Below are 26,083 nucleotides of genomic sequence, written 5' to 3' on the forward strand. Positions count from 1 at the left end.
AGACAATAACTTTGTATCTTAAAACTAAGTCGATTGGTTTCATTAAAAAATAGATTTTGTCTCGCAATTCAGTTCTTTGTCATGTACAATTTTCAGTCATTGTTTACATTGTTGTTAATGGTTTACTTGTTTTGGTTTTTATTAGATATTTTATTTGTTGGATTTTAGGCTTTTTGTCTGTAAAAAAAATAAAAAATAAAATGTATATATACAGAAACAAAACGAGTAGCAGTAGCAAACTGCTGCCTCCCCTCCCACTATTGACACTCTGTTTTTCTGTGTAAATGTTCCAGGTGCAGTTTTCCGCTCTATGTGAGTCTGAGGAGCCTTTCCTGCTTCAGTAGATTACAGCATGAGGACCAATCCGATACTCTGACCAAAGACCACTGGACACAGACCACTTAGGGGGGAGAAGACTGTTGTGGTGGTGGGGCCATGGATAGAAGGAAAGTTTGCGTATTGATGGTGCTGTGGGCCATGGCCAACCTCAGCTCTCCAGGGCACAGCCTCAGGGCCCTGCGAAGGACTACAGGGGGGCGGAGGGGGTCCACAGGACTGACAGGACAGGACGCCAATGGAGTTCCGCTCAGGCGCTCCAAACGAGGTTGGATGTGGAACCAGTTCTTTTTGTTGGAGGAGTACACCGGGACAGACATGCAGTATGTCGGAAAGGTAGTTAAAGAACCTACATTCTCTTTTTTTATTTATCCTAGTCTATCCTTAGTCCTGTATCAGACACCTTGCCACATCTGCAGTAGACTTCCGCTGCTCTTCATGGTAGTGATGAACACACGCATTGACACACATGCTCTGTCATACCATATCTATGTATGGTCAGATTGCAGCTCCATGAGATTAGCTCATCTCATCTGAAGCCAAGAATAACAATATACACACACACAAATCTTACAAGTTAAACATGCCTTTAAAATAGGGCTGGGCATCAAACTTTTTTAGAATGAACCGAAATGTACAGTAACATAGAGTACAAAAAATGGTCTGGTTAGATTTGTAATCTTATTATGTTATAAATAATATTTTATTTAGTTAATGTTCTTGATGAGCTTCTTTAAACAGCACCTTACATCATACATTTTTTGTTGAATGAAAAAAAATTGAAAGAAAGAAATGCTTACATATCTCAAAGTGTTTGTTTTGGTATAGGTAAACGTTGGTATCATAATGAGATTAGTATCAATTATTAAAACACTTAATCATCACAGATCACATACAAACAAAGGGAACAATATTTCCTTGCTTTTACTTAGATAAATTAATGACAGTTGTCTTCAGGTTTATCAGACGCTGCACTGCCATCAGTTATAGCTTTTTGTCAAAAAAACAAACAAACTGATGAGCATGTTTGTGTGTGTTGTCTACATCTGATGTAAATTGTCTACCTAAAGTAAATTTCTCCTTTAACTAACATTGCATTAGTAGAAATGTTTGTATGGATGTTCTAGAAACCAAATAGTGCATTAACTGTTCATTCATTCATTCAATCAGCTCATGTCACTTGAAGGAGCTGAGCCCAGCTCCCACCTTGTTCAGAATTTAAGCTCTTTCACACGGTTTTTCAATTTCTGAGAGCAGTTTGTTCAGAACGAATAAAAGACGTTCTCTGTAGCTGGTGTGAGCAGTCATAACCAGCCATCACAGATGAAAAGAGAAAAACAAAATAGTGGCACAAAAAGAAACTGATTAGAAAACAGAGGGACGCTGGCGACGCTGTTAAGTTGATTTGTGATCTTTGAGAAGTGATGACACCGCAGCAGTGACAAAGATGTTTGCAACAAAAACGAAGCAACAATTTCCATCTCACTGGACTTAAGTATCAAATCTATAGCCTTCGGTCTCCTGGAGTCTCTCGTCCTCATTCTGTGTATTTCAGTCTATCACTGATGTTTGTTTATTCTTCTGGGACTTTTTTTCCAGCGTACACAAAGCCACTGTCTACACACGCTGGCGTGTTGACATTTGAATAGTTGCCGGTTGATTTAAAAATGTTTCATTAGTCTTGTCAATACATATTTATAAAGACAGAGTTCTGCTATATTTTTTTCAAATCCTCCATATCCATCAACCCAAATGGATGCAAATTTCACCAAATATTACTTTATTTGCACATTACAGTCACACAAAAAAAATCTGAAATTGCAATACAACAATTTTGAAAGTTTAGTTTCTAAAAGAGCACTACAAGGGGAAAAACCTGTGGTGCTTTTCTTAGTAGCATAATGGATTTCTAGATAACGTAGTCATTGTATTCAAACACTACACTCAAAGGAAAAGATCTGCTCTTAATGAAATGCTTTGCAATAAATAACATCCTGTATGTATCATTATGTCTCTGAGAATAGGAAAATCATCTCGTCATGACATAGTAGACATGACATGATACTCCAAACGGCTAACGCTTTTACATCGGACTTCCATCCATCCATCCTCAGGCTTTGTTTGCTGTTGGCTGTCCAATATATTTTGTGCTTACTGTCAGCTCTGTGGCTGCTTGCACGATGTCTATTCCACTCACATCGAGCTGTCCTAAAGCGGCTGTCTTGCCCTACAGTAAAATATGACTTCCTCCGAAGGTATTATTTGTTCAACAAAATGAAAACACAGTGTCGACCCAGATAACATTGGGGGATGTACAAGAAGACGGGCCAAATAATGCTTGCTTTACATGCAGTGGAGCGGAAGTCAAGATATCAGTCTGCTCTTCCAACCTACTGTAATTGAGGAGATTGTGAAGCATCGTTGCAAGGTCAGGACGACTGAGGAGGAAGAAAGGCTGTTTTGTGCGAGGACTTGAATGGGGCTAGTGCTTTGCATTCCCATCGTGTGTCCACGGAGGATAGAGTCATCCAACCAAATGAGATTCTGCAACATACGTCCTCCCCAAGTGAGGGTTGACTTTCAGCCCTGGTCTAAAAGGATTACAACAGTCACTATGGTATGAGGCGAGCAAATACGAGAAAGAACAAAAAAGTTGAAAAGAACAATAGAAACCAGAGTGAATGAAGATCAAAAGTAAGTACAGAGCATGATCAAACCACTTTGTCTTTAGAGAGTGGTGATTGATGTGCCACTCGTCCTTTTAGCTTGTAAAATGACTAATAGCAAAAGCAGAATGGATTATCTGAGAGACAGAGGCAAGCGGCCTGAGAGCCTGTCTCCTGAAGACGCCATTAAGGCATCCAACCTTAGAGCACCACACTTAATCATGACGCTGAACGCTTGTTATTTCCCCCAAGTACATGCAGCTGGGCGCTCTACCTCATTGTCAGCTCACTAGCCAGTTGTCACATAGGATTGCAGTACGTAGATCTTATCTGATTGCAATTACTGTTTGTTAATTGCTAGATAAAGTACAAGTGAATGAATGAGCCCTTAAAAGAAATGAATAGCTTTTCAGTTGAACACATGGCTCAACATAGAGAACAACCATCTGCATCTGTATCCTCAGGTGGAGGGCATATTCTCACAATGTAGTGGATCTGAAGGAATAAAAAACAAAAACTAAACTTTGAGAAACACAAAAGGGAAGGCTTTTGTCACTGCAAGAGACATCATGGCAACCGGAGAACACAGCATGGAACAAAACCACTTTTGTTTGTGGTGAAAAAAATGAGTTGGAAATAACACAATGGCAGGTTATTATAAACAAGGGAGCCGCTCTTGACACACAGTAAGAGATAGAATGATGAAACTGCACTTGAATTACAACATCCCGTCTCCAGTTATTTGGTAAACTCAATCTCCTCCAGTGGCTTTTTTTTATATTTTTACAAGGGCTTTATCGAGTTGTGAAGTGCTAACAAATGAAACTTTAATCTTTGCTGAACAAGTGTAACAAAAGCAGTTGGAACAGGAAGGAATTAAGAGTAGCGATCGAGATGAGGGGGATAGGAGATGCTGGCAGTGTCTTGTTGGGGAGCTGGTTGGCTGCTAATCTTGCTAATCTTGCTGTATTGGCCAATGATTTTTTCTTCCTGCAGGAGGGGAATCGTACACTGCCTCTCATTAGCAGGCGAGCTGCATACAGGCCTCTGAGGACCCGGGCTGTCACTGGGGGAAGAGAATGTTTGTTTATTTCATTATTTCTTACTTTACCAAAGGGCACATATCCACTGAAAACGGTTAATGGCCTGTGGTTTAGGAGTGTTTGTGCTCTACTATCATATCTCATAAAGTATTTACAGCCCCTGATAGGCCCCAGTGGTTCTGGGCCTGGTGGGTAGACTCCTCAACATAGTCCCTAGCTAGTGAGCAATGTTCTCTGTATGTGAACAAACACACCAGTGTGCACAAAAATACACATGCCTACAACACCAGCCTCCAGTAATGGGCTGGAAATCAGAGGAAAGAGAAAACAGCGGATGAACACAGACATACTATGCTTCCCAGTTGTGTATGACTCAGCGGTTGAGGTAACCTGGGGCAAGGACTTGAGCATCTTATGGCAGCAGAGTGGAAAGGTGCAGGGATTTGTTTGTTTGTGGGGGGTGAGGTGATTTTTGTTCTCTGTTCATGCTCCCCCATTACCAGCTGCTCACCTTGGCAAAGAAGCAAGGAGTTTGCAATATGGCACAGGCCTGGCTGTACCCGCGCCATGGCAACCCCTGTGGTCTCCAGCGGCGACCTGGAGCACACTTTGGCAGTGTTTGTTGATTAGGCGATAAGTTCCCGCTTGTGCGCTGGGAGGGGGCGACTTCAATTATGCTCCTCTCCTTCGCAGCGGAGGGAAGGGTGTGATGAGGTCATGCAGCGACAAGGCCTGGCAAACATCTGTCTGACAACATCGCAGGGACGAATCGATGTCTGTGCGAGATACACGTTACCACAGCACCTTGCAATTGTTTCCATGCATCACCCACTGATTTTGTCAGGGTGAGATCGATTCTATCATCAAACACTCGAGCCTTTTCTCTGCAATCAAGTATTTAGTTGGCCAAGTTTTATTCAAATGAGGGGCAAATCAGGGCTGTGGGCAGAATTTTAGATATATAGACGTCTCAAGCTCAAGTTCCCCAATGCAAGCCCATCACCCCTGAAGATGTTTTTTAACAAAAAGAACCCAAAAAGTCATGGTTGCTGATAAATGTTAATTATTTCATATTTCATAACTAACTATCATTACCTCCGCAAAGGAGGTCATGTTTTCGGTGCCCTTTGTTTGTTTGTCTGTCAGCAGGATTACGGAAGAACTACTGGCCCAATTTTCATTAAATTATGGAGTGGATCCAAATCACAGAGTGGATACACAAATTATATTTTACTTTCGTTAACGTTGCTAGATATGTCAGTTGTAACACTGGTGTCTATGGCAAAATGAACTGAATTTGTTGCACAAATTAAAGTGAATGGTGTGCCGCAACTAAACATATAACAAAACATAACAGACACCTCAAACATGTTGTAGAAACAAATGCAGCAGATGTGTAAGAAATTAGCAACCGGGGATGTGATTTTTTTCTGATTAATCCGCAATTCTGGATTTTCAGACCTGCGCGAACATAATAAATGCACAGCTGAGATGATGAAGATTCAGCCAGGCACAAGCATATTTTGACATACTGTAATTCTAATTTCTTTGGAAAAAATCCAAACATATGTAGTTGTTACATTTGCAGATTTGCATATTATAGAAGACTGGACCTATGGCTATGGCGGAAGTCTGCAAACCCTTCTTTTTAAATTATATTTACTGTAAATGTTATCAGTCTAAATAATGTCTAAATGGTATTTCAACCCTTTAAAGCCTTTTGTATTTCAATTTGTTTTGTTTATTTCTTCAAAACAACTTGTGTTTGTATCTAAAAAAAAATATTGCAGTTTGTTGCAGAAAAAAAAAATTCAACTAGATTTTAGAGAATACTTGAAACTACTTGATTTTTATTGGTAACAGGTCTAAATATACTAGCAGTTGTTTTTTTGCTTTTTGTTTTTTGTTAAGAAAACACAAAAAATTACTGCAGAATTTATTTATTTTTTGCAGTGTAAGAATGTCAAATTTAAAGATACTGAGTCTAAGATAAAGACTCAGCTTTAAAAAGACACCATTTATGGTTTGTGTGTAATTGCACAATGTAAACTACTACTCATGTTGTTAAAATCCAAATTCACAGAAACAGCAATGAGGACATGACATCTGTGTCCTCAGTAGTAGCAACGGCCCTGCAGCAAAGTGAATGTTGAGATGTACCCGTAATTAAAAGATAACATGCTGGAAACTATGCATGGCACACAAAACAAAATGTCAGATGTCCTCAAGAGAGAAATATATGTTAACTGACATTTCACCTTTAAGTCTCTGCTACTTTGACTGCATTTCTCAAGTTTACACATCAACACACATTTTATAGGCTATTTTTGTGCACAGTCTGAGGCTACCATCTGGCTACATAGAAGGCAGCCAGTTCTCGACAGGCCAGGACACAAGGCCTTAAAGGCTAACTGGCTAATTGCCCTAAGCAGCCCATTTTCAGTGCCATCTTTTTGGCCTAACTCGAGTGAAGCACAAATGGCGGCCAGATCGAGTCTGCACTAACATTTGCTGCACTTGAAGCTGATTAATTTCACAAACAAAGACGGATCGCTTATAAGTTCTCACGCACAGATGTCTGATGAGTACCACTTCACTTGTCAGCCCACTTCAAACTGGAAGATGAAGCACGTAGGAACAGAAATAAATATCTTCTACTGTGAAAAAATGCCAACCATCGGAAATATTATGATATCACTTAGCAGAGAAGGCTGATTGAGTGGAAGGTTTTGAAATATATAGCATATGATTGAAGATATAATGATTTAAGTAAATGCATAATAGTTTGTTTCACAGCTGAGTCACTGCAAAGAAATCTTATCCAATCATATTTGTTTGCAACTGAGTCCTTAAAGCTTAATTTTCTTAAAACGTGAGAATATTTCTACTGTTTGCAAATCAACCAATGCAAATCAACTTAAGTTTTCTTGATTTGAGTGCAGAGACTTTTTTCAACTCAAGACACTCTTATTATAAGTCACTTTCTTTTGAAAACATTTTGAAATTTATTTTATGTTGCTGTTACATACATACATAACCCATTTTAAAGGAGGACTTTTAAAGGAGGTAGTTGGACAAAATCCATCTACCTGCACCTGTAAAACTAATTAACATGTTGCATCTCATTTGTTTCATCCTTAAGAGAACGGAAGTGCGAAAACAACTTTATGCTAAGCTAATCGGCTGGTGGCTGTAGCCTTATATTTACTGGACAGGCATATGAGTGGTATTGATTTTCTTATCTAACTCTGCAAGAAAGCGTATAAGCATAGTTCCCAAAATGTAAAACTACTCCTTTAAGAAAATAAGGATTTTCGGCCTCTGTTACAGTTAGAATTGACTTGATAAGTTGAAGATTTTTTTTTTGCAATGTCCCAGGAGTCCCAATGTTAATGGCTATAGCGTCATGCTCTCTGCCTTTTATACGATTTGGTACCATAGGAGGGCAGAGGAGAAAAGGCTAGCTATTGATGTGGCAGGGCTTCATGGTGACCATAGTGAATGCACATGTGGCTTTCTTTTCTCCCCCTGTGACAGTTTAATTGTATTTTCAATATAAATTGATCAAAGGGCCATTGTGAATGCACGTTGGGCTGCCACATTGATTTCCGGGAGAGATTTTTTTTCCCCCTCTTAATTTGAGTAGAAGGGCAGCAGTAAATTCTCCTCACCAGCAAGGTGGGCAACTGGGAGGGATGGAGTCACTGTAGCAGGTCCTGGAGTTCGATACTCTGAGCTGCCTTGTAATATCCTTCAGAGGAATGAGGAGGAACTCTTCAGAACCACAAGAACTCTCTGTTTCCATAGAAATGACACAGCATATGTCACACTGTCTATCGCACATCTCAGCCGAAAGGAGAGGACTCAACGGTTATTAACTGAATTGTCGTGCCGGCAGAGATAGGCAGCTTGATAGACAATCATAGAAAAGGACATTGCAGCTATAACAGCGGGAGAAAGATAATAATGTTGAAGTGGATTGTTTTCAGCCAACTGAGTCTCTGTTTGGAAGCACATACTGTAAAGCAGAACAGAAAACAAATAAAATTCTGCTGGATAGTCTGCTGGCTGGGTTCGACAGAGAGCATAAGAAAAAAATTATATTTTACGTTTTTTTTTTTTTTTTTACCATAATTCAAATGGGTTAATGAAACAGTGCTCCACTCTAGATCCTAATCCGAAGATGCAAAAATTCTGCAACACACTCAACTGGCTGGTTGGACAGACAGAGAAAGGAATGAAAACAGTCATTTTTACCAGCATTCAAGCAGGCGAACAAAACAGTGTTAAAGATGCTAATCCACAAAGCTGTTCGTCTCACATGTGCCAGCTTTGCCCTGATAAAACAGCATGAATTAGTAAAGCTTCCGAGCACCTGGGATGAAAAGCTTTTTAATATATGATGAGAAGGGAGACTTTGCAGTGTGCTCCCACGTGACCCAGCTGCAACGCACAATATCCCCCCTCAGTCTGTCCACCGGCAGAGCCAAGAACGTAGACAACACAACAACTCACGCTCAAAGGAAAATATGCAGCCCAACCATCAAAATCAAACTTGAGTGAGGCTTTCTTGAGTGAACAACGTGTCAGTAACAGACCTCAGAATAACGTCCTAGCACCCACTTATAGGGGTAAACATTCAGATGGCGTTAGCCTCAGTTTGTACTTTGCAAACATGTACACTCCTTTTACCCTTTACCTCCCCCTGCAATTATTACCATGTCCTTGGTTATTAAAGAGGGTAAAGGGAAGTAGGCAGGGAAGCAGTGGGAGGGGAAACGACTGGACAAGCTTTTGATGAGTTCTCTGAGATAAATATGTTGGGGGGATTTGGTGGTGGAATTAAAATGTCAGTGCATGCTAAGCTGCTGTTCATGCAGAAAAAAAATTAAACAGGAGATAGAGAGAGAGAGAGCAAATAATAATGAGATGCTCCACAGACAAGTGGACTCTCGTGGTCCTCTGGCATGTTGGTCATGTTGCTGATCCATCAGGGATTGGCAGGCTGGCGGACGTGTGTGGACTCATGCTGGTACTTCACAGACTTCGACCCACTGGCATTCTGTTTTACATCACTGTGAAAATGCCACCGTGGCCCTGCGGTAAAAAGTGTGACAACCTGTATGTAACAATACCAGTAAATGCTACATTTTAAACGCTCCGGCTGTGTGTTTTCTTCTTGGCAGGATGTGAATTTCACAGGCGAGGTGAAGCCACAAATGTGTATCGTCGTAACGCGATGACAGTTTACTAAAGATGATATGAATCTGTTAAATAACACCAAACGTACTTATCAAAGCTGTCAGTGTTTCTTTGCCAAGGCCCAGATTGGTCAGATCACTGATATGTGCACAGTGTATCAGAAATACTTAAGTGGAAAACTGTGATTCTGCTTTGAAATTTGATTTTTTTGACATCTGTAGTAGAAAGTGCTCATTGCTGGATTTTTCTTTTGCTCTGCACTTGTCAGAAATCTGTCAATCAAACAGTGCTGCCAGATGTGTGATGCTTCTGTTTTTTCTTGGACTTTATGTAGATGAAGTTCCTGTTCACATTGACTGTTCCTGGTCATGCTAACTAGGAGATATTTCCCTGGAAAGAGCTAGCTGATTCTTAGTGTTCATAAGAGCAAATTAACCAAATGTGAAAGCTTTCATAAACTGGAGTTTGAATCACTGTTGTGCTATAACAATTGACAATGGAGAGCTGCAAAGTGGAAATTTATTAAAATTAAAATGCCACAAACTGCTGGTTGAAATTGTTGTTTTGGTGCTTCGGGGATCCACATTATCACGTTTTCTTTTCTTTTCTTTTCTCCACAGCTTCACTCAGACTCAGATCGAGGAGATGGAAGCGTGAGATACGTCCTCACAGGTGAGGGAGCGGGGACCCTTTTCAAGATAGACGAGAAGTCAGGAGACATCCACGCCACCAAGAGGCTGGACAGGGAGGAGAAGGCCTACTACATCCTCCACGCCAAAGCTGTCAACCGTTTCACCAACGAGGCCCTGGAGGGTCAGTCCGAGTTCATAATCAAGATCCACGACATCAACGACAATGAGCCTCGGTTCACCAAGGACCCGTACATGGCCAACGTCCCTGAAATGTCTGACATCGGTAAGTGCCTGCCGTAAATATTCCTCACACTTTCATGAGCTCTTCATGTTGTAGTATCTATCTACACTATAGGGCTGTGAGATCATTCATCAGTCCTTGACTTGTAGTGGAATGGTATCAGTAGAATATGAGCAGTGGAAAACAGTGGAAAAAAGGTTTATTGGACATCAATGTGATTGTACGTGAAGGTTCAGATTTGACCTGGGAAGTTCTGTCACAAAATAATCAACTCAACGTCCCCTTACTTGCCTTTTCCCAGAGCCTTGAATTACATCCCTTGGTCTTCATCAGCAGGGTAAGACTGTGAGATGTGGTTGAAAGCTCTGGAAAAGGTTCATGAGTTAAGATTCGTCACACAGTGTGATATGATAAACACAGCTCCTAAATCATTAGGCATTGTAAAAGAATCACCCATACCGCCCACACCATCCTGACTGGTTAGGCACTGGTAACCTCCACAGCCCCACCCAACCCCCGCACTCCTGAGTTTGGCCATATAGAGAAATGATGAATGAAAACTAAACAACCCCAAAAAATAGATCAGTAAATAATAATAATAATAATAATTCATCAAAACAATAATCAGGAGATGAAATGATAATGGAAATAATCATTAGTTGCAGCACAAATACAGTGTACACAGTATGAGTGAATGCAGCTATGATGTAACTATGATATCCAGTAAGAAATGAGAAATAAGAAATTAGTTTTTGAATGTGTACACCAGGCAAAGCGAGTTGCATTTATTGTGCAAAACCATATTTATTGATCATAAAACAGACAATAATTAAGTGCTTACACAAATGAAGGTGTGTGCTTGTGCGTGTGAGGAGCAGGATTAAAAGGCTTATGATTCAGATAGGATAGAGACGTTCTAAAATGCCAGTCTTACCGGATCAATGGGACTTTATCAATCATAATAATGATGCAGACTCAACAAAGAGGGCCCGACTAATTAAGTGAGAAAGCCTAGGAGCTGTTTTATGACCAGAGAATAAACAAGGTAAAGCGTCTCTGTGACGGTTACAGCACTGGTGCAGATAATCTTTTAAATACAGTATTGTATCTTATTAAAACAGTATTCAATTTAATTACCAGCATTGTCAGCTGTGTCATCACAGTGAATAATTATGGATTCCATTGCCGCAGTGCCAGTTTCTGAGACAGCACCATTTGCTGTATTCTTATTGAAATTTCTTCTTGTCATTCAGCACCCAATTAAACTTTAATTCACCGTGCACTTTGGCTCTAGCTCTTAGTCTAAAAGTACATACTGGACTCATGAATATAGATAAACAATATAAAAAGGTTCCTAATCAATACTTGCATGAAAACATGGAGTGAACTCTCTGTTCTGCTGCTGCTGCTTCAGGGACTGAGGGACATCGGTCTTGCAGCCCAGACATGTGACAGAGTTGTCACTTGGTTCAGCAACCCCAAGAGAGAGGCCAGCACTTATCTAAGGGCAGCACGGGTGCCCATGGCAACAACCGAGGTGTGATGTCACCGCTTGGCAGAGCATGTGTTCACGAGTGACTGCGTCGAGACACTGCCCCTTTAAATGTGACATACACTTTGAGTTTTATTATAGTCTCACAGCTCTGACGTTCTTCTCTCGGACGCTTAGTAACAGACGACTTTGACGCTCCCCTTCTTTGACAACTGAATGATTATAGTTGAAGGTAATTTACTCCCCCTGCACAAAAACTGCGATTATTCCTGACTTGTTTGTCAGAAAATTCTTTTCAAAAGCTCAAAGTCGGCGATGAGATGGCTGATGTGGATCAGTGATATTTTCTAAAAGCCGCAATGTCAGAAAAGCCTCTTTGAGTCTAATTCCCTAGTTAAAGGTATTAGTGATCAAGGTTCGGTGAACTTGCTCAGGAATCCTCCCGAACTGTCACTTACACCAAATCAGACAACCGTGGTCTTTCTCTCTCTGCTTTCTTGGTCCCCTAATTTTTTTTTTCCACAACATCCTTCATCCATACAAATGACATTGATTTTAAAGGAGGGGAACTCTCCTCTCGCCCCATTCAGATCATAACTGACATCAAATTAGAGAAGTTTCATGGAGTCGTTATCCCATTGTATTGCACAATTCTATATTTATACCACTTTGCCATTAAATATTTCTACTCAATTAATTTTCTTCTGCATGTAATGAGGCAACACTTGGGCCCGCAAGGCGCCATTTGGGAGGTAGCACTTGGCTAACCATTTCCCTTTGTTCTACTGAAACGGGGCTTCAGCATCTCTGGAAGAGAAAATGGATCACAGTCATTCTCCTGCTATCAGATATTTGGCTTCTTAGACACTCCAGATCTGTGGATACGCTAATAGGCTTGGGGGTGGGGGTTGCAAAGAACCGGTGTCGGTGCTGCTTGTATGCTTAGAGAGATATACTTGGAAAAATACATTAGGACTTATCGATTACCTGCAAAAATCAATCATGTATAAGGGTATAAGTGGCCAAGGAATAAAGATTGGTTTGGGTAATGCAAAGGGACAGAAATGATCAGTCACATTCTGCATGAGCATGATTAGAAGCGGATTGGACACACCATCAGAAGGTGCATCAGCTTAACCAATTATCCAGCAGGTAATTTTCAGCAGTATTGAAGAGTTGATCTAAATCACTGCCATGAATCTTTTCCCCCCAGGCACCTCTGTAATTCAGGTGACAGCCACAGACGCAGACGACGCCACCTACGGGAACAGCGCCAGGGTGGTGTACAGTATCTTGGAGGGCCAGCCGTACTTTTCTGTGGACCCAGAAACCGGTCAGTGTTGAGTTAAACGTAAATTCCACCCCAAAATGCAAACAATATACAGCTATTGGTGGTGTAAACTCCCTGCCTCCATTTTGTTGTGTTTGTTGTTTGAGAGTGTAAAGTTAAGTCAAGTCAATAACAATTCATTCAGGAACTGAGTCTTAAAACAAGCGGAAAGATCCGCCAGAGCAGTGAGAATATTTCAACATGTTTTCCAAAATCCAGTTGTTTCAAGAATCTTCACTTTTTGAAAAGCCAGAGCATTATGCTATATTCATGAACAATGGGACTTTGGGGCTTTTTCACTGCAAAGAAATTTCCATCTGAAGTCACGTTTGTTAATATCCTAAAAATCTTATTTTCCTAAAAAGTAGAAAAATGTGCCACTACAGTAGCAGCATATTTAAACCTGTTTCCAATAGGACTTGGTTCAAGGACTTAGAAATTATTGTCATTATCTTGAATGAATCAGCATGGCTTTGCTAGAATCAAGTAAAACTAAACTTTATTTTATAAAATGCTATGAAGTAAATGATTGTCGTTGGAATTAAGTTTAAATAATCTTATAGGATAGATGAGACTTTAATCACTTTACTGACAACAATGACGTGATAAAGTTGAGATTTTTGCAGTGTTGTGATCTTTTCAGCTCAGCAGCAGTGGGATTTGATATCAGAAATGTATCGAAAACATCAAACATGAACACCCTTGTGTTAGTGTTGGTCGTTCAGAATAAAAAGACAGGGTCCTCTTTGTAGACACTTCATTTTGCACCAAATGTAGCTCCCATACAAGGAATAATCCATCATACAAAAGGCAAAGATTATAATTTATCCTTATCAAGTGTGGCCTCAGTAGACCAGCATGTACTGCAGCCATGAAGGATATTGCTTTCTAACTAATGTGCACTACTCCTCAGCTCTAACAATACTACCGCCGTTGCATCCCCCACCTACATATGTAACCTGCAACAGAACGCAACAGGTTTACACCCTTCGTCTGGAGGTGGCCATTCTGGGAAACATGACAAATCACGAAGGGAAGCAGAAATAGAGGAGGCTAGCTGAGCTTTACCAGGAACGTAAATTAAAACAATTTATCATGAAATAACTCTGTAATGCTGTGACTGTAACCGAACCAACAATACCAACATGTATGCCTCCTCTCGCAGGCTGATCGGGCGAGGGGGATTTGTAGTAGAGAGAGTGGCAAATCACCAACCCCCAAAATGTAGCGCTTGCTAGTTTTAATCATTAATGTGCGCTTTGGAACACATCCTGCTCGTGTCTTTTTTGCTTAAACAAAAGGGAAACGACAAAAAAAGCCATTTGCAGATTAGTGGAGGGATTAACAGTAATATGGTTTATCCCACATGTGGTATGTAAGCTGACATCCCCTCTTACACAAAGACATGCCTGGACATCACATTATAAGCAGGATTTGTTTCTCCTCTTCTCCTCTGTGTGTGTGTATTGTAGTCATTAAGCAATAACAAAGGTAGACAAAGATATAGAGCAAGCGGGATGCTGCTAGAAGGCGGGCTGTGCGTTTGCTCCTTTTCTTGCAACACCGGCTGAACGATTGCTGTTCTCTAAACAGTGTGTTGTCCGTGAGATGAATTGCACATTGTTAGCAGGGGAAAAAACAAGTTGCATTGTGCCTGCATTTGGTTTTTGCCATGTTATGTATGGGGGGAAGAAAAGAGCAAAAGAGGGCTTCTTTGAATAGTGTAGGCCAGTCTGTACTGAGTCTGAGTGATGCGCCACATCAGCCTCTCCCGTTTCCTTATTGTTTGATATGCAATGAATCATCCATTCAGACTGAAAGTGGTGAAGTTTGTCAAAGCAGTTTATTTAGGGTGAAATATTTTTTTTTTCACCTTTTATCTCCCACTCTACTACGTGTTTCTGTCTCTCTCCCCCCACCTGCTTCTTTTTTTACGATGCATCAAATTCAAACGCGTAATAGCAGACAGGATTTAAGACCGGCTCAGATGGGAGATGGAGCACACCTTTTGAATATGCTGCCAATTACCGCTTCACTCAGTCTCTGTCCTGACTCCAAACTAGAGATCTAACGTGTCAGAGCCGAGAAGTAAGCAACTGCATGGCACTTGAAAGGCTAAACATTAACAGAGTCTTAATTCCAAAGAGAAGATAAATGCATTTGGAGGTGAATGTTACACTTACAAAATTAAAGGAATGCGCTGTGGTTTTGGTAGATTGGCCCTTTGGTCCACTTACCAGTTAAATCATGAGAAAACAGACACCAAAATGTGCTCCTGGGTGGCCACTGAGCTCCATGCCACTGCGCATACTAAGCAAGAGCACTGACCTTTCAGTAATAAAATGTTCATAGTGGTTTAATTATCTGGCCTGCAGAAGCATAAATAAAAAGAACAGTATCAATACAGCTCATATAGACAAGCTTATATTTCAGAAATATTTTAGGGGATTGTTAGATATACTATTTGTTGACTGTGTTCATACTGTAAATCATAGTTACATCATAGCTGCATTCACTCATACTGTACACACTGTATTTGTGCTGCAACTAATGATTATTTCCATTATCATTTCATCATGAATTAGTTAATAGTTTCAGTTTCCCAGAGTCTGAGGTGATGTCACCTAAATGTTTAGCTGACAATAAATTAAACAGAGAAAAGCAGCAATTTGGGGTGGTGATGGAGCAGTGGATAAGACACATCCCTTTGGTGTGAGAGACCTGGGTTCAACTCCCCACTGCGACACATCCACCAATGTGTCCTTGAGCAAGACACTTAACCCCTAGTTGCTCCACAGGCTTGCGACCTCAGACACGTATAGCAATTGTAAGTCACTTCGGATAAAAGCAGCAGCTAAATACAATAAATAAATATTCATACCTGCACATAGAATAAAAACATGTTATTAATTAATGATCAAAATAATTGCCAATTATTCTTCTGTCGATCGATTAATTCAGCTGTACACTGGATATTGGTTTATTGTTCAAACTGTACGTTCATTTATCCTTATTTACACTATATCTATATGCACTTTGCTACTGTTTGCACCTTGTAGTTAGATTATAAACTGCATTTTGTTGCTGTTTGGAACAGTATACTTACTGTGCATAGACGAGAGATCATTCTACTGTAATTCTGAGCTCGATAAACTAGTTAGAATAGAGTGAATGACTTTCAACTAGCCCTTCTTTAAAAAAGAAACTGCATAGCTTAAACTCATCAGTTTTATCATTTTTTTAAACTAATTTCGTATTTCATGTTCCATCACACCTAAATGTTATGTTTGCTGCTGCAAAAGGACACTGTTGACCGCAGTTGAAGGGTCAACGAGGTCACGAGTTCCTCTTGTGCTGAGCACACCTCAGAAAATGCTTTTAGTTATAGAAGTGAAGAGTAAAATGGGCAAATGAGCTGCTGGTAGTGCAAGTGGTTAAAAAATGTTTGGGAACGCAATTCTCAGCAAGGTCAGATTTTCATCCAGGTTTTTAACAATCAAATTAAGCATTGATAAATGCTTTTAGGTTTGCCACTAATTATCGATTAGTGTGCCAATTATCTTCTTGATTGGTCGATTAATCACTTTGTCTATAAAATGTCAAGTAACAGTGAAAAATGGCCATTATAATTACCTAGAGCTAGAAGGTTGGGCCTTTAAATTACCTGTTTTATCCTTGCATCAGTTCTCAACCCAAAGATATTCAGTTAACTATCATAAATGACAAAGAAATGCATGAATTTTTCACATATTGAAAGCTGAAACAGGCAAATTTATGCCATTTTGGGAGGAATTCTGAAATTCTGATTTTCTTTATACATATTAAAACTGAAATATATGAAAAAAGAGGCTTATGATTCACTTGACTAGGCTATTAATTAATAATATAGATTAAAATAAACTCTCACCACAATTCTGTGTATTTTTCCTCAGGCCTGATCAAGACAGCCCTGCCTGGCATGGACAGGGAAGTCAAGGAAAACTACCAGGTTGTGATCCAGGCTAAAGACATGGCTGGACAGATGGGCGGCCTCTCAGGAACCACCACAGTCAGCATCACCCTCTCCGACGTGAACGACAACCCGCCACGATTCACCAAAAGTGAGTACAGCCTCCTGGAAACACACCACACACCCACACACACACACACACAGAGTGACCAGTACTCAGCCCATGAAAAGCACTTGTCATTGTGAGCCGGTGCCAGGCAGGCAGCCCCCATCTGGTGTCAGTTTCAAAATGAATATGGATTATTTCAGGGAGCTCTGGGTTTTGTGTGACTAAGGCGGGCCTCTTAAAGGCAGCGAATAATTAAATATAGAGCCACATGACAGAGTGAAGGGTCCTGCAAAGTGCATCAGATCAGCCCTGTAATCCCTATTAAACGAAGAAAGTACATTCACTGGGTTTTATCTCCCCTACTCTTCCACTCTCTTTGTCTATCTCCAGCTATTAAGTCTATCTTCTGCTGCCTTTTACTACATAAAACCAAGTGCTCGAACTGTCCTTGGTGCACCTTTTCCCTCTTTTTGTTACCCTCTAACTCATCAATCATCAATCCATCCTTTCTTCTGCCTCCCTACTCTCTTTCAGTCTCACACATTGTCACCCTTTCTTCTCTCAGCCCCCTCCCACCGGTCTCACTTCCTCTTGTGCATCTGGCAAACGGCGAAGGAAGCCAGATCAGACTGACAGATTACTGGTGTCGTCGTGTTTCCCCTCAGTAACAGCAAGTGCCAACTGTACAGTGGGCGCCGCCTGTGCACAAACGCACGGCACACACGCAGCCGCACAACTCCCGCCGTCACCCTCATTTATCACGGCCTCCTCCCACCAGCTCGGGGGAGGGAAGGGGGTGAGGCAGACGCTGTCGTCTCAGGCCCATATACCAATGAATGAACAGTGAGAGGACGGAGGGAGATGGATACAACAGGGATGGAGGAGGTGACAGGAGGGGAAGATAGAGGAAGAAAGAGGAAGAGTGATGCGGGCGACATAAAGACAGCCTGTGATGGAGGGAGGGGGGGAGACAGACAGAGGGGAAGATTGAAAGAGGGAAAAAGAGGAAGAGATATTGTAATGGGACACCCAGAGGAGGTAGAGTGTCAGGAAACGATATCATTGTTGTCTGCCGGAGTGATGCCTCTTCTTTTCCACCCAATGCTAAATACCTGTTAGCCCAGGGAAACCTTCTTGTGGTGCGTCGCTTTCAGTGTGTGTGTGTGTGTGTGTGTGTGTGTGTGTGTGTGTGGAGGCAAGTGTCAGCGTCACAGAGACCTGCCGACTCAGGCGTTGCCAAAACACTGTCAGCATGTTTTATTAGTGTGTCAGTGCTGTTTGTCTCCGCAGGCTGTGTGTATATCACGCCCGTTCCCTCCTGCAGTCCGGCTATTTATTTAAGCATACGAGATGCAGCTGGGGACGCCGCGGCCGACAGGCAGCCATCAATTTATATCCGCCTCAAACCAGGAAATCATCTTACCAAAAAAAAAGAAAGAAAAAAAAGACAATTAATTTATGTTGAGCAAATTGGCTCAGAATTTATGTTACATATTAAACTTTCAGTAGCGAGTAAACTTACGTGAAAGGATAAATGTCTGTTTTGGAAATGAAATATGTTTCATCGCACATGAAATGTCTTTCCACAGCTGATCTACGAATGTTGCAGCACTAAATCTCCCACTCGCCTTCTCCTTTTCACACACACGCTCTCCCCCACTCTTCTATTGCTTCTCTCTGATTGGACTGACTCACTCTCTCCTTGACTTGCTCTCTTGTATTCTTGCTCTCTGACTCACCCGCTTACACTCTTTCTTTTGTCACTAACAGGGTCATAAAAAATACAGATGCTCGTTGGGTGGCAGGGGCTAGGGAGTAAGGGGATATATCCTATGTGTTTTTGTAAATGAATCTCTAGGTGAATTCCTATTCTGGCCCTGAGGGTCAAAACAACAACAACAACAACAACATTTCACAAAATACCACAACTTCTTGTTGGTGATTGGACGGAACCTAGGTCATTTCAGAGTTTATTGATTAGATGTGTTACGGTAGGTTGGTGCTAGATTGGATCAGCTGGAGGGACACTCTAAACTCTACGCTGCGGGGATTGGTTGTCAGGAAACTGATCACGCTCTGGGCATGTGTTAAAGTTAACTAGAATGGTGAGCGTCACAGAAGTCCCTTAGATGGCTATCTGACCATGCCTTTTGTTTTACTGAAAAATAAAGAAAAACGGCATACACACAAGGCTTCTTTTCTGCAGTGTGTTTCTGTGTGGAGTCAGATGTGCTGTATAGAGTAGAATAATAAAATATAGAGCCATATGACAGAGCGAAGGGTTGTCCTCCACATCTCATTCACGAAGCATTCTCATTACCATCTGTCTTTAACACACAGACCATGTTTCTGCTTTAAATCAACCACATAGTCTACCACATCTGAATCTAAACATCTGTCCAGGTCCGCGCAGCTCTGATAAGATGGCCCTTGCGATGTCACTTGTTGAACAGCAGCTGCCCCGAATTCTTTCAGGCGTGTTTTAAGGGTTCCACGAGAAATTTTAATGTCGTGACATGTTCAAACATATAGAGACTTGCATAATATGAATGTCCTTTGTTAAAATATTCCCTTTTGATTTCAACCTCCTCTCCCATCCTTTCAACTCAGTTTAAAATTCATGCAAGTACTAGTACACAATTGAAATTCAATTCAGGAAATGACACTGAACTGTCACCAGGGACCTGGGTTCTGTCTGATCATAAACAAGAAGTGTTGTCCCATCTTTTCCATAATCTGAAATGTTGCTGCATTTTATGAAATGTTTTATGAAATGTCACTGGGCCTCATGCAAGAACATTTTTGTATCTTAACTTTCTCTTAATTTTATTTTGTACGGTGTGTGCCAGATTCAGCAACGCTCCTAACTTCAGATAGCTGTGTAAATGACCCGCGTAAACATGGTGAATGCCTTCTGTGCGCAAATGAGCGCTCTCATGAGAATTGTAAATTAGCATAATTAGTACCCCAATAACAACATATAAGGCTACGTGTCCTGGCCCATGTGTCAGGAAGTGTTCATTCGTGAAAATGACATGAGTATAAAGAAGAACTTTAAGAGTTCAGAGATTGAAGTCCTGCTCTCTGAGGTCCAAAAGGTAAAGTCTATCATTTTTAACAGTTTAAGCATTAGAATTAAGGGAATAAAGTCCACATTTACAAAAGCACAGCCCGTGGTTATCTAAACTGCAACAACAACCATTCATCTGTCTCTGCCAATATATCAGCATGCTGTCACTCTCTTCCAAAGGCCTGACGCGCTAAGGCATCCAACAGATTACACCTCCAGCTGACCTTATTATATTCAGAGACAAATTAACCTTCAGTTAGTGCATAATTTAAGTCGTTTTGCAGTTTGTGATGTTCGGGTTGATATTGTGGAGTTATGCAGTAGCATCAATAGCCACTTTAAATGGATTATGATATTGTTAGGCAATATGAATAAATTTAGGAATATATATTACAATTTCAATTCGAGTCAAACAGGATAATGTCAACATAATTATAAGTGTAATTTATATAGGATTTTTCAAACTCAAAATTGCTTCAAAGTAATGAAGTAGTGAAAAACGTAGGTTGGGATAACAGCAGACTAATTGCACATGACTCCTACGATATACCACTCTGTTCTACAAGCGGCTCTTTCATGTTTTGTGTTTTGTGAAATGTTGTTTTGTTTTGACCCTCAGGGCCCCCGTACATTTAATGCTTCTTGATTAAGCTTTTAATTTTGAAATCATTTTAAAAGAAGCATTGATTCACCTCTCCATGTGTGATAAACTTGGATGTAGAATAGAAATACCAAGGACGTGACCTCAGTTGTCATGGCCCTGCTCACACACGCTCAGTCTTGGACTTGCTTACGCTCCTGCTTTCTCTAGCCTTTTCTTTTTCTGTACTCCTTGACAATGCTGCTGTGATTGACCAATTCTTCTTTTCATCCAACCACCAATTCACAAAGACAAACTTCTTTCTTCCCAGCCCTGTACGAATTCCGAGTGCCCGAGTCCACCGAGCTTGGGTCTGTGGTGGGAGTGATCCGGGCGATGGACGCCGACATCGGTGAGAACGCAGAGATGGACTACAGGATCATGGGGAGTGACGGTCCCGGCATGTTTGATATCACCACCAACAGGAGCACACAGGAGGGCGTCATCGTGTTGAGGAAGGTCAGTGACTATCTGTTAATATTGGGCGAGGGCTGTAATGGGGCTGAGCAAGAGTGGAGTTTCTAGTGGGCAGTGTGTGTGTGTGTGTGTGTGTGTGTGTGTGTGTGTGTGCGGGGTGGGGTGGGGGTGTCATCTTACTGTCCTGCTGAGAGATAAAAACAATGATATGCTCATTACATTACAGCAGTAAGCTTCATGCTCAACAGTTAGTGCTTCGTTATCTTCTTTTGCCCTGGGTTTCGCCTGTCAAGCTGCCCTAACACTCTCATTGCTTGAGCTTATTGGTGCGCCACACTGCCTCAGAGGAAGCCATCCAGTCAAAATTTACATGTACAATAAAGGCTTATCTATACAGGAGACATTTCAGACGTGACTTTCAGTCATCTGTCTCATGGACGTCTGAAGGAACAGATAGGCTTTTATTTTAATCAATACAGCTGTCTACACATAGAGGACTGGAGCTGCTGCTGCTCTGCTTATATGCTCCTTTAGCTACACAGGATGTGTAGACATTGTGTAAATATTCTTCTAGATGTGCGCTAGAAGTGAACATCAAAATAAGATACGACATCAAAGTTATTATCCTGTAGATTTTAGTCCTGGTTGATTTGGCGGCACCAGTGGTTACTAGTGGTAACAGCAAGTTCAATTTAATTTGTATTCATTTTTTTAAATATATTATTCAATTTTATTTATATAGTGCCAATTCACACATTCATACACAAAGAGCGGGTCTAGACCGTAGATGTGTGGTTTAATACTACAGCAAACGCTCCCTGAACAGCTACTGTGTCAGAGCTACAACAGAAGAGCAACTGGTGTGTTCGTTTACTGCTCAGCCAAACAAACTCACATTGTTTTAATAAAGATGTTTGCACATGGGGCGAGATGTGTCCACACAACAGGAGGACACGGTGCTGTTAGTTACCTTGCTGAAGAGTTGGAGGTGTGAAGCCTTTTGCCAGCAGCTTGTCATCACACAGCCCGATGTGGCTGCTTCGTCTTTCTCTGTTACTCTGCCATAATTTAAACTGATCCCCTGTCAAAATATCCAGAAAATGACCATGTCTTGTTTTGTAGACATGTTGTTGATGAACAATCACAGTAAGCACAGCAACCGCAGTCACAGGTTCCAGTGACTGGGTCACAGCACCCTGTATTTTGCCAGCTGAAAACTACTGGAGAGATAATTACACAATATAAATACTTTGAAGGCCTATTGTTGAAAAAATACAAACCATAAATAGCATCAAAAATGTTTCAGTAGATATGTAAATACAACATTATCTATCATCATCTTTATGAATGAAACTAAAAATGATTTAAGTAGGGTCAGTTAATTACTGAAACAGTCATTTTATGGTTATTTTTTCACACAGTTTCAAGTTTTTACTTTGTTTTTTTATCTGTTTTGTTTGAGAATCCTTGACTTCATTGTGCATTACTCTTATATACGGGCAAAAAGGAGAAACAACACAATGAACTGCATTCAATAAAGAAAAAAGTCCATATTCCATATGCTCTGATAGACAGAAGATGGACAGTAGAGTTATTAGATTTTAACTTGCCCACACTCCCAGTACATGTGTTTTGAGTGAGATTCATTCTTCCTCCCAGCTGAGACCAAAGCAGAAATATTGATGCTCTGTATGGATCGCAGCATTCAGCGGTGTGCTGTGGTGTGTTTCTGATGTATTCAACAGAATCTGGCAGTTGCCTTATCAAGCGCCCTCTCTGCAGCCTTCGATCGGTCGCTTCCATCATGCCATCATTAAGTGGAGGATGACATAATTGCCTTTTGTAGCCGCTGCGGTGCTATAGTGGATGTAGTGTGCAGGCAGAGTGTGTGTGGAGAATGAGCGTGCCCTAATTCTGAACCTACTAATTAATTGGACTTGTCAAGTGGGAGTGTGTCCCATCTTCGCTTGTACTGGCCCTTCAAAGTCATATATTCCTCCCACTGACGTGCGGTCCCCCCCTGCCTTAACAAGAAACGGCGAAAATCACTGACTCATATTATGTTATTATTCATGGCTTCAGAGAACGGCACGCTCCATGTGGATTTTTCAAGCTTTCATTGGCTGTTTCCAGCGATCACGAACCCAGCGTCCTTTCATATGTACAGTAGGCAGCCTGTGAGGAAGCTCACTCTGATCCAGCTGCTCCCGCGCCTGGCGCACAGTCATTAAAATGCACTGCTCCCCAATTATTTCCATCAATAGGGGGATACCTTCAGTGGCTACAACTTCAAAAAAAGAGTTCAGAACTGGAACATTAAAGCAAAAGCATACCGCCAACCTGCACTAAAATGCAGAAAACATTGGCAATCATGCAGAAATCAGGCTACTAATCATTGTGCACAGTCCATAAATTATAGGATGAAGTGAAGAGTAGTGTGCAGTAGATGCAAGATTATAGGGGACCATGTCTAAAAATTACCATAGTTGCGTCTTTTTAAGTAATCAAATAGGTAAAATCAAAGTATAGCAACAAAAAATGTCTGGCATAAACATATATTATAAGACAATTTATACATATATTTACTGTCAAAGCAACAACCGCAAAAGGAATCCCACCAAGTATTGGAAAAAAGTGTAGATGTTGTTATATCTTTATGAGGGTCGTCATTTCTCTTTTAGAAATGTATGTGCAGCACCCTAATTATTAATAATACCATTTTTAATTAAGTATTAATATCGTTTAATGTCAACCAAATACCTAAAATATAAACGTAGAAGTCATCAGATTCGTCCTTCAACAACCATCAGTCAAGATATTATTTGATGTTTTTTTAAAAAGTAAAATTTTTTTTTAATCTTTTTCCATCCTTATTAATAGACTCAAATGTGTACAACCTTGATACGCCCTTAAACATTTAAATAGCAGATGTTTTTCTCTGCGTTATGATTCATATTTTCCATCATGGAGTCAAATGAAACACCACTGACACTCCAAACAACAATATTTTCTCTGTTGTTTTTGTACTAATCTGACATGCTGATCTCTTGATTTAAAAAAAAAAGAAGCAGCAAAATGAACAGATGTCACCCAGCAAACATCCAGCTACAACTTTGATTGATTGTTTCATAGAGTGTGGCGGGGATCAGAAAAATCAAGTTGAAAAGCACAAACATCCAAGAAGTTGCGATATCTTTGTTTCTGCCTAATGAAACAGAAACAAAGAAAACAAAAGAAAAAGAAAATGTACATAGTTTGTACACTATTTAGTATTAATACTGAAAAACTGCAATTATAAGTAAAAGAGAGAAACACTAACTTCACCAAACCAGATTCCCTGGCGAGAGAGCTGTTTTTGCACATTAACCTGGCTATCGTCATATTAGTTTTCCACCAAAATGCCACATCAGTCACATTATTCAGGACAGCAGTTAGTGTAAGGCCTTTATATGTCCAAAAGAGCGCAGACCTGATCTGTGCAGCAGCCCATGTGTGTCCATCAACAGTCTTGTTAGTGTCCTTGAACAAGACACTAAGCCCCCTCACACGCGCTCATTAGACGATGCTCTGGAAAAGATTGTCAGTTTAATGAATAAAATCCCAATCTGACCTGAAATTAAATGTGGCAGGATGCACTGAATGGATATTAGTTTTCCCAAGATCAACAGCTGAGCGTGTTGCTGCATACAAATGAATGTTTAAAAGTAAACAAAAGCTGTGATTGGAGCAAAAAACAAAAAGTCACTTTTCAATTTTCAAAGTCAATTTTCTTTTTAATTCAAGAAAACAAAGGAAACACGTTAAGTTATATTTCATTAAACATCTTAGTCATGCGTCTTCTTTCTCTTTTGCAGCCTCTGGACTATGAGAGGAAGCGGCAGTACAGTCTCCGTGTTCAGGTGGAAAACGTTCACGTCAACCCTCGCTTCTACTCCGTGGGGTCCTTCAGGGACGAGGCCTCCATCAAGATCATTGTGGAGGACGTGGATGAGCCGCCGGTGTTTGAGCGTTCCAGCTACGTCATGGAGGTCAAAGAAGACGCAGTCAGGAACACCGTCATTGGCTCCGTTAGCGCGTCTGATCCTGATGACAAAAACAGTCTTGTCAGGTACTGAACCACATCTTATCTTAAGGGACCATATCACATATTGTGCCTGTTTTCGTCCAATCACTAAAAGTCATGTATATTTAACTCCACAGCGAATCTTTACGCAACCTATGCTGCTGTGTTTTAGATTATTTAACGCATTTTAAGTCAGACATTTGTTTCCATCCAATTCTGTAAAATTTGACAAAAAATCATCTCAAGCTCCCCTTCCTAGCATTTTTTCAGAGCTTTCAACTGCTTCTGAGCACCTTTAGGACTTCTTCTTCTGTGCAGGTCAAAAAGTGAAAGTTTGAGCCAATACAATGAACCTAAAAGTGCTCAGGAACAAACAGTAAGATGAAGATAAAAGTACCGGATAAAGCTACTGAGCACATCAGTTTAAATTTTTAATAATTTAAATTTAAATATTTTTTTTTACTTTTTAATTAAGACTACTTGAATTATTTATAATAACATTATCATGAAGTGAGTGGTTAAGTGCAGACTGATTTGAATATAAATTTCATACTGTGCGAACATGAATGTAAACCAACGCCTGGAACCAACGGCGTCAAAAAATGCAAAACTGTTCATACATAATGAATTTGAAGATGGTCAGCAAAAAATTGAGTGATTGGAAGTTAAGGAGATAAAGCAAAAAAAATGTGAATTGTCATGTTTGTCAAGTTTTTAAGACTAGTTGTTCTAATTTTATATCAAATTTTTTTGTATATATAAATATATACATATATACATACACACACACACACACACACACACACACATATACATACACACACACACATATGTATATATATATATATATATATATATATATATATATATATATATATATATATACATATATA

The 26,083-nt window shown here is 40.4% G+C and overlaps 1 protein-coding gene across 1 annotated transcript in view; it reads left to right on the forward strand.

Annotated features, from left to right (window-relative positions):
* Positions 1–371: 371 nt before the first annotated feature.
* Positions 372–26,083, forward strand: part of LOC123964331 (cadherin-10-like) — a 39,769-nt gene continuing 14,057 nt past the window's right edge. Inside the window, exons 1-6 of the mRNA XM_046041385.1 lie at positions 372–672; positions 9,868–10,162; positions 12,826–12,945; positions 16,875–17,042; positions 20,982–21,169; positions 24,982–25,235. Coding sequence (XP_045897341.1) covers positions 436–672; positions 9,868–10,162; positions 12,826–12,945; positions 16,875–17,042; positions 20,982–21,169; positions 24,982–25,235 — 1,262 coding nt within the window. The 5' untranslated portion in view covers positions 372–435. The remainder of the gene's footprint in view (positions 673–9,867; positions 10,163–12,825; positions 12,946–16,874; positions 17,043–20,981; positions 21,170–24,981; positions 25,236–26,083) is intronic.

Source organism: Micropterus dolomieu, linkage group LG01 (assembly GCF_021292245.1).
Source record: "Micropterus dolomieu isolate WLL.071019.BEF.003 ecotype Adirondacks linkage group LG01, ASM2129224v1, whole genome shotgun sequence".
Taxonomy (NCBI): Eukaryota; Metazoa; Chordata; class Actinopteri; order Centrarchiformes; family Centrarchidae; genus Micropterus; species Micropterus dolomieu.